Source organism: Tetrao urogallus, assembly GCF_951394365.1.
Source record: "Tetrao urogallus genome assembly, chromosome: 12".
NCBI lineage: Eukaryota > Metazoa > Chordata > Aves > Galliformes > Phasianidae > Tetrao > Tetrao urogallus.
The window spans coordinates 1,539,510-1,552,093 of NC_136825.1; the positions used below are offsets into that span (position 1 = coordinate 1,539,510).

Here is a 12,584-nt window from a genome sequence, read left to right on the forward strand (position 1 = left end):
TGATGGTTTAGGTGAACACGGACAGTTTGGCACATGGCAAATTGTTTCCTTGATGAAGCCACGAGGCCTCTGCCGTGATTCAGGACTCAGGATTTGTAACACCACGAGAAGGAACACGTTCACAACAAGAAGGAACAAGCAGGAACACATCCTACTTGCCTGCAGCTGCTGATACCGGAACCTAGAGAGAGCCTTCGTTGTAGAAAACCATGGACACTAAAAAACAATTAGAACGTGCTGCTACAGAGGCCACAAGGCCGTACCTGGATTTCCTGGATCCAGATGGGGAGTGGGAGGCTGAGGCAGACGATGATCTGGAATGAGATCTGGAGAGGGAGCGGGACAGAGACCTGGAGCGGGAGCTGGAGCCGCTGTAGCTGCTGGCGCTGCCGCTGATGCTGCCGCTGATGGTCCGCCTGCAACACAGCAACAGCGCTCAGCTCGCTGCACCCGGCCACACGGGGCTGCAGGATGCTGAGCAGGGGCAGCTGCAGCACGGTGCTGGCACGCTGCTCTGCTGTACTGTGTGAAAGAACGGTGCTTTGCCAACGGGAATTGGTTTGGATGCTCTTCTCCGCGTTGTTTTCCCTCCATCTCTTTTGCGAACGGTACAGACTCCATGCAAGACTGAACCATGAGAGTCAGAGCCAGATGAGCTAAAGCTGCTTAATCCCATACTGACACCAGGAGCAAATGCTTCCTATGAAGAAAAACTGCTCGCTGCAGAACACAGTGGGACTACATTGTATTTCAGGCTCTCTAAATAACCATATGCATTTTCTGAGTAACTCACCAGCACTGACACAAACAGAGCTGTCAGAGCGTAGGGCAGCGGACTTTGGGCAGGAACTTGCAAGAAAAAAAGCCAACAAACCAAGACTGGGATAAAGAAGAAGGGAAAAATCTGATCAACTAGTGAAACAGAAACTGGAATGGAAGAAGTTTCTGTGGAAAAGAAATGTCGGTGATCAATTTTCACCTATGGAAAAAAACTGCTCAGCTCCAGCCCTTCTCTGCAGCTACTGGCGAGGAACAGGAGAGGTAATCCCATGCAAAATTAAGAATTGAGAAAGCTTCCAAAAACCTGCACGTACAGCAGATGTACAGCCTCCTCCAAAACGCAGTGCTGTAAAGCATCATCCCCTGATCCAGAACAAATCATGTGTCTTACTGCAGGACAGCAGCCTGCACTCTGCTTCCTGCCCAACAAACTTCCACTGCCAGAGCACACAGGCATTGCACCAGGATTCAAAACTTACAGTGCAGGAAGGATGCTCAAAGAGCTTCGGCTCTGTTCAGCTGACTCAGTGTCTCTCCAAGAACAGGCAGTGCTACCTGCATGCATTCCGTAACATTTTAAAACACAGAACAGATCGGGCCCGATTAAAATATTTACATAGAGATGAGCACTCCTTGTTTGAATGCTATCAGAAGCTTCTCTCATTTCAAATGCAAAGGGAAGAGCAGAAGACAACAAAAACAATCAGAGGACAGACAGAACGAGCCCCAGGGAGAGATTCAGACACATCGCAGGAGGAGAAAAGAGAGCTGTGCTCAGGACACAGCACTGCTGGATGCTGATGGACCAACTCTATCTTCCCGTTTCCTTCCCACCCCAGGAAACACATTTCTCCTTCAACACTGAGCAGCCCTCATAGCAGGTACTCTAGAGACAAGCTCAGGACTTGCTCTATCTTCCAGGAGATCAAACCTCACTCCACCCCACAGCTTTCTTACCTCCTGGGTGGAGTTCTGGTCTGACGTTCCTTCCTTCTTGCCTCCCTATTATCCCCTGGTTTGGCTGGCTCTGGTGCAGCTGCTGTAATTTTAGCGAGCGGCTGAGGGACGGGAAGGGCAGCTAGTTTCTTCACTGATTTTTCACTGCAAGATAAAGTCACACTCACGATCAACCTCGCAAGAAACAGAACACAGACACTTTCTAAACGCACTGATAACCGGTGCTGTGCAATCTGCAGAAAGCAAACTCGTCTCACCAAGCTGCTCTCAAACAACAGAGACCCCCTGGAAGGGATCTGTTGCCTCAATCAAGTCACCTCCTCAGAGAGGAGCTGCTCTGTATAGCAATGAATGCTGGAGATATTTTCTACTTGCCAATCAACTCGTGAAGCAGACCGTGCGGAATCACTGCTGTCTCTCAGTCGAGTCCATGCTTTTCTACCCTGCAGAATACTTGATGGTAAATCTCACACTGCTGTGCATGGACTTTGTCACTTTATCCAGCGCGGGAGATGGGGATCACTTTGGCACTGCTCAGAGCATTCCAACCTCTGCTCTAGATGCTGTTCAGCATCCCCAGCAGTGCAGTCACACCTGCTATTAACTGGGGAGGAGGCAGCTGCCTGCATACTAAAACAGAGACTCCTCATTCCTCTGTGTTTAAGAATATCTAAATTCATTCTCTGAAGAACGTGGGATCGAGTGCATGCAATGTTACACAGCCAAACCAATCCCCCTGCTAGTGCAGGTTGCTGCCTGATGTTAAGTGTTACCAAACCAGCACAGCAGTGTATACTGGAAAGGTATAAAGACGTGGCAGCGGGCAGAGAATGTGTCCTTAAAGGGCTGATCCTTCTGATTTGAGAAGGAAAAAACCAAATAATAATAAAGCAGGTTGAGGAGGTACAACAAGTGTGGCAAAGGGTACTGTCCCATATGCTGGAGGATGCAGGGGGATTCCCATGATGTAACTGGTTTGCAGGTGACCTTAGCAGTGCTGACATCACTGAGCTGTTGTGACACCTCCAACTATCTGTAACTTACTGCCTGTTACAGCAGTTTGTGAAACAGCAACTTCAAACATTCAAAAGAGCAGTATAAAAAACTATAGGGAAACAGCATTCACGTATTCATAGCCTGCTCAACAAACAGTTCCAGAGCCACAGCACTTCTTCAATTTGTCTCCAATACTAAAAGCAGATGAGTCTGGACTACTTTGTTATTCTAAGGGAGAGCATTAGCTAAAACTACAGTAGATGAATGAATTGGGCTTTTGCAGAGCTCCTGTGTAAGCATTCTGCACACACAGTGTTTAAATAGCAAATCATGTATGCGTTTCAACCCCCATGCATACATACAATACTGAAGGACACTCCTAGAGTTTAACTTGAATTTAAGATGTGAAAGTGCTGCCATTTAATCAGCCATGCAAAGCAAAACACAACTCTATGCAAGTGAAGCTTTGCATCTTCCACTTCTTCCTTAATCTGTCAAGAAGGTCAGAAAGGTCTGACTCGGGTCAGGAATTCAGCTGCTGTTTAGAAGCTTTTCTGTGCTGTGTCATTTAAAGGGTTACGAAGGCTTACCCTTTACCAGCAGGTGGTAACAAGTCCCCTTTAGCCTTCATGAGTGGCTTGTGTGGAGATGGTGTTGGGGAAGGAGAGGGTGATGATGAGAAGGACCGTGACCTGGAAAGGAAGAAGACCAGATGTTGTCACTCATCCAGCACCCCAGATGTTGTCACTGGGTGATTCTCCAGACTGGCAAGACTGGAAGTGCCCTCCTTGCAGCTTAGTACTTGAGATGCCTTGGTGACTTGCTTTCTGAAGAACCTTTACTGCACTCACTTGCAGTGTTTCTCACTCTCCCACCTTCAGAGAGAGGAATGCTAATTTAAGTGTCCTGAATGCTTGGCATTGCCACGCGTGGAACAGAGGCTGGAATGGGGTGGCTGAGGAATGCCAGCCTGCTCTGCTAGAAAGATGTATGAGCTGGAGGCTGGAGACTCTCCTAGGAGAAATCCCCCTTCCAAATGAAGCCACGCTCTACTATCAACTAAACAATTCACTCTGAGGCTTGGTGCAATTTCAGCTCTGAAGAGGTGCCTATCTAGGGAGCCAGTTCTCCCACTATGCATATTCCAGATTTGGGCAACTGTCTGCAGGGGCAAGGAAGTGGCAGAGCTATAAACATGCCCGTGTTTAATTAGGACGGGACACAGGATTGTTACTTTGAAGTGTCAGGACTATCACAAGACAAAACTGCATGGGCTGCTTTATTAAAGAACTGCGATTTGCCTCTTTAAAATACAAAATCCCACTGCAGCAGTAAGAAAGAGATGCCAACAACTTCCAATCGTAAAATGCAAATGATGGAAACGTTCATCTCAGCCAGGCTCCTACAACTGCCTGCTTACCACAAGCATGGGAAACAGCCCAGCCACAGCAGCAGGATACACGTGGGTGGGAGCACAGGGGAGAGGAGGGGGTGGCTGACACATCTGCTTCATTCCACAACTGAAGCAGCAGGCTGCCTCACAGTCTCTCGCGTTTCCCTCACCCAGGAGCGGATCCAAGATCTTGTTTCAGGAGTTGGCTATTTGCTTTTAAGCAGCACCAAAAGAAGCCACGAGTAAACGTTTGGGAAACAGGATCCGATTCCTTTCAAACCCATTACCTGGACCTGCTGCCTGAGAAAGAGCTGTGTCTTGAAGAGCGGCTGGAGTAAGAGCTATAAGAGGACGATCTGGAACGAGATCGTGAGGAGCCTGAACCAGAGTAGGTGGACGACCGAGAAGAGGACCTGCAAAAAAAGCATTTCATTCAGTGCCTCTTGAGAAGTCCTGAGAGACCAAGGTACACTCCTTCCAAGTTCTCAAACACTGCTCCAAAAGCGCCTGCCCTCTCCTGGAGGGCCATCCAGGACTGCAGCCTTTCCTCAGTCCCCATCCCAGCTTCTCTCTAAGTCATGATTCTATTGCTTCTAGGCTTCCCTTTCCTTTACCTAATGACATCCAATCTCTTTTTGAGAACTCCTAGCACACAGCTTTACATCTTTTCCCAGGCCGTTAGGTTGGGTCACACACATAGGAGAAAACAGAAAAAACAACAGTGCAGCAACTCCAGTGAAAAAAACCTATTTGGTTCAGGAGGGCTTTGGTTTTTAGATCTGTATCTTCAATTCACCGTGTTCCTCATTCTCCTCTGATCCATTTTTTTCCTCTTTACAGGAGCTTCAAGTTCAAACATTCAAAGGAAATGGATCCAGCTTATGCCTCAGCTTTCCTAGATTCAGGGCACTTGTTTTTTCCCCTTTCTTTCTGAGAAGTGGACTTATCTCCCCCGCCCTGGTTTCCAAGCATCTCTGCACCTCTCTTGGCCTCCTGTCAAGCCTCCACGGACCCAGTTTTTTCCCAGGTAGCATCATGCTTTTCCTCACCTCTCTAGCACTCCTTCAGTGAAGAGGCACCAACTCCTGCAGTTTCCAGCTCCTACAGGTCAGCTTTCACCTTGAACAGCATCCCTACAGAGTTATTTTTCCCAAGGCCATGCTGCTGCTTAGCCTTCAATACACCACAGCTCTTCACAGCACCCATGTCTACACGACCCCTGTGCCTGGCACCTCCCTACCTCCCATACACTAGCATCCACGGCAGCTATTGAGCAGCGAGCCTCAAACTGCTTCCCCAAACACCTCCATTCTGCCAATGACAGAAGCACACCGCACTCTCCCTCGGCGTGAGGGAGCGATGCCAAGGCTCGGATGCGACCACGCTCTTCCCTTACCTTGAAGAACCAGAAGCAGAAGCTGAAGAAGCAGAGGTTTTCCGGCGCCTACGGGCACGGCTGGGAGACACAGACAGCCCCAGTTTCTTTTTGGGGGACTTGGATCGACGCCAGGGGTCCTTCCATTCGTCTGCCCTCTTCGACTGAGCGGTGGCGATGGCCGAAGCCTCCTTCTCCTTCTTTGGTGGTTCAGGCTGACGGCTGGAAAACGAAGAGGTGTGAAATCCCTCGGATCTTTTTCTATCGCACGGCCAACGGAAACGTAGGTCCAGAAATTCATCCTACACACTGGTACTAGCTGTACATCTCCACTGCAGGATACGCAGCGTCAGTTTGCGGCAGTTCAGTGTTTAGAACAGCCGCTGTAAACAAAGCAGCTCTGTAAAGTGCTCTGCAAGTGCTCAGGAAAGTGGTACCTGCAAGCTCTGCCAACTGCTCCTTCTGAGCGGAGACCTGCCAGCTGGTTTCAGCTTCTGCCCCTTGCCTCCAAGGAGCAGACACGAGCACGTGCCAAAGGAAAGGGACACATAACTGCTTCTTTCACCTACGCCAGGTGGCTGGAGCTGGAGCAACTTCAGCCTGGGGGGCAGACCCCAGTGCAACGAGAATACTAACCAGACCTAGACTGAGGATGGACTTGGAGTGTGCATCTGAGCCATCTCCTCAGCACAGCCAACAAACCCAAGCAGCCAGCAGGCACTAGGAGAAGAGATTCAGCCCGAGTTCTTCTCCCACAGCTCCCTTATGGGAGCATCAGGAGGGACTGAGCAGCCTCACCTCAGCCAAGACACACTGCTTTTACCTTCACAAAGAGGCTGGTTACCTCGTCAGCTGAGCAGAAAGCAGTGTGCAGTGGCTGTTTATCACTCTATTATTCTCTAGGTGCTTATAAACACAGCTGAGCACGTGCTCTCCTGTTCTTGATGACACTGAAGATTTGACGGGGCACCTCTCTTCCCTTCCAGGGCTCTTGCTGTGTTTAACCTTTTTCTTTGCTCCTCTGGGCTTCCGTTCTCCCCCACAGCCCTCTGAGAATCATTCGGTCCTAGCTTTTTCAGCATCTGCACCAGATGGTTCCTTAATGAGTTTCTTCAGGCCTAGACTTTATCACATCTCTTATCTGTGGATGATTTAACCTGGGTTTTTTCCTCACCCTTACTTCACCACACACGTGACTGGTCAATTACCTGCTCATAACCTCCTTCGTCAGGTTTTAGGCAAAGTTTATGCTTGCTTAAAGGTTTATGAAGCCTACTGCGCTCATCAAGTTACCTCTATAACTACGTATTTATTCTTTTTCTCCCAATAATGAACCCTCTCACTTGGAGGACTGGGGAGGGAAGGCTCAGCCAGTACCACCCTATTAGTCACACCACTGTGAAGCAACCACTCCCCACACGACTTCCTTTACCTTCTGAGATAAAAAAGCAACCTCCAAGTTTTCTAATAATTCCACGGATTGCGTTTCTTGCCACAACACTTTTCCAACAGACACGGGATAATTAAAGCCCTTCGTTAGCAGCCTGCTCTTCCCTTTGAAGGCTTCACCAGTCACTAAGAAGCCTCACCAGCTCCTTGTTTGGTAGTACCCCAAATTGCCTCAGCACACAGTTGAACTCCTACAGCCTCTCACCCTCTTGCCAAACTCCACAGCTCGTACATGATGACATCAAGGGACAGCACAGCATCCTATCCTCTGTCCTCCCAGCTTCAGCTACTCCAGCTTCACACTTTGTCCCTCCCTGTCTCCGTACATATAGAATTTAATGAAACAAGAAATGTTTCACGTTCACCAGCCCCACAAATCTCTGTCCAGCCTTACAAGATGATGCTTCTGAGGATGACGTAGCAGCATGCAGAACTGCTGACTGCCTGCTCAGAGTCCCAGGCAGGCTATGGCTCAGCATGATTCACCAGAGCCTTGGTTTAGCTGAACCATCCATTCCCATATTGCTCTACCATACGCTATTTAACATGTTATTTGCAGTGGGCTGGTCCAGTTTTCCACGTTACATCTGCAATTATATCTGAGTATCTAATCAGGGAGGAAAACCATGATTCTGAACACGGGGCTGGGATAGACCCGACCTACTGTTCATACCCTGATAACACTGAATGGCCGTAGCCAGGACTGAGCTCCTGTTCCAGCAGATTTGAGGTTATCTGAACTCTGCAGTATCTTCAAAGCAAGGAGGCATAAAGCAGGAAGAAAGGAGGAAAGGTTCAGCCTACACACCTGGTACCCAGCAGCAGGCTAAAAGGCAACAGAATGGAAGAGAACACGGTGGGAGGATGCTAGTGAACACGGGCAGACCGTGTCACTCTGATGTCCTCTCCCTGGGGACATGCAAGGGGAGCATTCTGCTGGCACAGGTGGGCAGAGAGGCACAGTTTACACCTCAAGACTTGGAAAAAAGATGCTGAGAACCTTTCCACAGCACTTAACCCTAGACCTCGGGTACGAGCTTGGAGCAAAGGCGGCTATTAGAACAATTCCCATTACTTGCACTTATTAGCTGGTTTGATGCAATTCCCTCTTGATGAGGTCATTTTCTGGAGGAGAGGTTTCTTCCCCAGGAAAACCACAACAGAAGGCCTCATTCCTGGGTATGCTTTGGCTTTTGACTCAGCAGTAAATGTGTCACCACACTACAGCCAAGAAAGAAAGCTGATGCTCGTGTCAGGCATTATCAAAGGCTTTCCTCAAGAGTTACCTGTGTGCCCAGCAAGTACCATCACCACGTGAACTTGTTCAACTTAGCACAAGGGACTGTGCCATCCGACGCCATTTGGCTCATCTCCTACAATGGAATTCAGGGGTCAGAATTGAAAGTGAGCCTGAACAAGTGCCAAGATGATCCTCACCATCTGCTTCGGAGTAACGTCTCCATTACCAACCGCACGAGTTTCACTGCAGAGGCTACCAAGGGCTGGCAGCCCGCAAGCAGACAGCGTGCTGGTGCCACGTCCTGCTGCAGATGGGTGCAGGTGGATGAAGGCAGGGAAGCTGTGGGGCTCAGAGCAGAGGGAATGGCACCCAATGTGATTGCTGCTCACGGTGCCGGGCTTCAACAACGTGTTTCATCCTAGGCTAGGTTCTCTCTGCACTTTCACTCTGGGCGATTTCCACTTCCCATCCCGTGCTGGATCTGGTGTTTGACTGAGCTCTCCGTGAGCCAACTCAACTCTTTGGTTGAAGAGGAAGGAACAAAGAGCATGAAGCCTCACTTTGGAGCTGGGTTGGTGAGTCCTAGCAGCTGAACGACTGCTGGAGGCGGCACAAGGCTTAGGGGCTGGGGTGGTGAACCAGGAGGTCAGCTCCTGCGATTTACAAGAGCTCATCTTCAGCCAACTCTCATCCAGCTGCAGGCAAACCTGCAGCCAAAGCACTTCTGTAAATCCAGGTCTCCTTTTTCATCCACTTGCAGTTTTCAGGAAATACTTCAGAGTGCCTTTGAGAATGAACTCCCTAATTAGATAGATATGCCAAGAGGTTAAAAAAATAACAAAGGAAATAAAAAGGGACTGATGAAGCCCAATCAAAAGCAGCTTCATTTCCTCAGAGCCCAGAGCAGCAGCACCCTGCATCACCAGGGCACAAACAGCCACGGCAGAGCACAGATATTTCTAAAGCCTGTTTTAACCTTAAAATAACTAAATGCTTTCTTTCCCAGAACAAACACGTTAATGCATATATGGCTGGAGTTTAATTACAGCAAGCCAGAGGAGAACTGAAGCTGCACGTGGCTTTGGTGAGGAGGAACAAAGGTAACAGCACCGCATGGTTCAGCCCCAGACCCACCAAACCTCAGCAGGAATTCAGTTGGGGGGAGAAAAATCAAGCTGGGTGCCCCCAGTCTTCCTGCTCGTGTGCTATGCAAATGATGCTGAAGCATTCCTAATCTCAGCCAGAAAATGAGCTTCCCAGGGAAAAGTGCTTCCTTCCTTCCCTCCCCGTGTGACACCAGCACCGTGGGTTAATGCACACCTTATCGGCGACGGTGACGTCAGCCTGGCTCCAGGGCTGCTCTTTTGGCCGCCACTTCCAGCTCAATTTTCTCCAAGAGGAAAAGTCTGGCGAAGGCTTCGAGCCGTTTCGTTTCGAGCAGGAAAGCAGAAGCCGTGCCACTGGCACAAGTTTCCCTTCGGTGTCAGTGGAATTTTCCAAAGGAAGTGAACTCGAGGAATGTTTGCAGGCATAAACCAGAGCGCTCGTTAAAGGCTCTATAATTTCTGCTAAATAAGCTCCAGCCGCGCACGTGAACGCTGGCACATCTCCCATCTCAGCACAGTAAAGTCATACATCCCCAGCGCTGCTAAAGGACACCGGGTCCCAGCAGCCACCCAGCAATGGGAACCACGCTGTGCAGTGCCAGCGGCCGCCGAGCTGCAGCAGTGTCAGCAGAGCCTTTGCTTTTCTCAAGAGGTTTCCATCTCCAGCCAAGTAATCAGTTGCTTAAAAAAAAAAAAAAATAATAATAATAAAAAGATTTCTTCAAAGCCCGACGGGGAGAGGCTTTGAAATTAAATAGCTGGAGATATGATCTGAACCTCCAGGATGAAATCATCCCAGTGGGCAGATAAACCTATCTGCAATGGGATCTGCCCCGAGGGCCGAGCATTTGACGCCTTGAGAGCCTTCCCGAAACGAGAGGGACCCACATGCAGCAATGCTCCCAACTCTGCTTTAATAAAATCCCGTGTGTGGGATCGATCCGGCAGTTCTGACTCCAAAAAGCCAAGGAAAAACGCATTCCTTGAGATCCACATCTGAGTCACTCGATGCCCTCCTTCCTATCGAGGTGCGGTTACGAAACCCTTCTCCTTTTGCTGCAGAAGTGGAGGCACAACCTCAGGAAGCACGACGATCAACCAAAGCTCCAGCCAACAGCAGTGCTCTGCGGAGAGCTTGGACAAGTTCTGCTGATTGGAGTTTGCAGAGAGATTTTATTATCGTTCATTCCTCAGATGAACTGGGAGAACAAAGAGAGGATGTCTAACCAGGTTCCACTGCTTGTGCTGGAAGCTGTACCCCAAGAGATGGGGATCCTTAACGAGAGCATCTTCTTCCCTTCAGAATCCTGTGATGTATCTGAACAACAGCTGGCTTGAAGAGCTGCTTCCAGCAGAACTCAAAACACAGAGCAGACCTGGTGCTATGGGCAGACCACCGGCAGCTGCCATGAAAGATCAGAACGACCCTCAGAACTCTGAATTCTTCCAAAAAAACCCCAAAACCAACACAAAAACCCAGCAAGCTCAGTCAGTCTGTGATCACACACACACACACACTCATGAATCACTCCATTTGCATTCCCTACTTTTTGCCACTCCTTTATCTAATCAGCCTCCCTCTAACACTTTCTAACTTGCAAGCCCTGGGTAACCTGCGCTCATTGATTTCACACTCCAGGGGATCCTGCTCATTAACGTGAGCACCCCAGGGACTCATAATGGCCTATTACAGAGACAACGTGAACCAGCTTGAATGAAAATGCCAGGGATCTCTGGAAAGGGAACGCAGCCCTCCATCCCAGGGCCCGCAGCACTGTCAGCATCCCACAGCCAGCAGCTGCCACCAACTCAGCAGATGCAGGGAGAAGGACGATGCTCTGTGCTGGAAGGGCTTCCTGAAGGATTTGTGGTTCCCTACAGAAGAGCTGCCCTTTCTGACATTGCTTTCCATTTTAGCATCCCCACTCGTAGGTGTTATTTTTATTTTTTTTTAATGGCTGCCTAAGTGCACTCCATCGATAGCCTCTAACCCAGCCAAAGCAAACTTCCTTCCACAGAGCTCTGTTATAAGCATAGGGCAATGCACATGAGTTCACCGGGACACAACCTCTTCCCGGGGACTTGGAGCTGCTGGGATCTCCTGGGTGCACCCAGAGACGTCTCCAAGCATCCTCCTCACCCCATCTGCACTGGCGTCCTGCAGGTTTTGGGCTTAGACTGAACTTACCGACACGGAGACAAACCTCCTGGAGAACTGCAGGACCAAATTCTCACCTTAAGCTGAATGTTCATCAAAGCACAGCCTGCAGCACCCCTGCATGCAAAAACCCACACTTCTCTGAGTGGGAAAGAACCCGAGCGCTGTCTCCCTGACCACAGCACAGGATTACGTCCCCTCCCTTCCTGCTCATAGGGAACCACCACGCACCATGACCCCAGGGCACTGCCCTGCCTGCTGGGCCCTATGCCTTAACCCTCCTCAGTGCTTTGGAAAGAAACACTAACAAGTCCCACGACAGCAAGTGCGTTGCTTAACTCCCCGCTGAAACAATCAGATTCACTGGGATGATGACAGGATAAAGACCTGTGCAACAATAGAAGGATTAAAACACATTACTATTTCTGTGTGCAGGGTTGCAGCTGAAAGCCAGCAGCTCCACGGCTGGATCCAGCGCTCAGGTTGGAACATCTTGTTCTGCTCTAAGTCAAATCAAATCTTTCATGCCAACTCCACTCCAACACGCTTTGCACAACAGTCAACTACACTGGCAAGAGATAGATACAAAGCTGAAATCTGGTGCTCAGCAAAACCAGGCACAGCCTGGGGCCCCAGAACTTGTTCTGGAGATGGGGAGCATGGGGCCAGACAGCCACGTTATCCCTCCCATGGATCACAAAGTGTCCCGGCTTGTTTGAGTGCTCGATGCCTGAGGAGGGAAGAGGAGGAGGAACAATTTCACTGGCGCTGCAATCTCAGATTGTAGACTTCTTGGAAAGCTCATCTCAAGCTTGGAAAAAAAAACAACACAACAACCAACAACCAAGCATGAAACAGCAATTACACACTTTGAGAAGGTCTGAGCCTCGTGTGCCAATCCTATGGAAAGCCCAAGTGCTGCAGCCTCCTCTCAAAAGGCTGAAGGAGAAACATCTGCCATCGAGTCTGCTTGGATTTACAGTGTGTGTTTGTTAAATTTTAATCTTCCTCATCAGCAGCAAACACGATGCAAGGAAGTCCTCTGATTCTCTGCTGTTATCAGCCTTAACTGCTGCGTGTTGTTTAGAGATCAGATTAAAGTTTCCTGTTTTCAGTAGCACCGAAAGGGA

The 12,584-nt window shown here is 49.4% G+C and overlaps 1 protein-coding gene across 1 annotated transcript in view; it reads right to left on the reverse strand.

The window, feature by feature from the left end:
• Positions 1-12,584, reverse strand: part of ZC3H18 (zinc finger CCCH-type containing 18) — a gene marked incomplete at both ends in the record, with an annotated part of 39,693 nt that overhangs the window by 6,932 nt on the left and 20,177 nt on the right. The window contains 5 exons of the mRNA XM_079541271.1: positions 264-416; positions 1,738-1,881; positions 3,324-3,425; positions 4,414-4,539; positions 5,523-5,723. Of these exons, the coding sequence (XP_079397397.1) occupies positions 264-416; positions 1,738-1,881; positions 3,324-3,425; positions 4,414-4,539; positions 5,523-5,723 (726 nt within the window). The remainder of the gene's footprint in view (positions 1-263; positions 417-1,737; positions 1,882-3,323; positions 3,426-4,413; positions 4,540-5,522; positions 5,724-12,584) is intronic.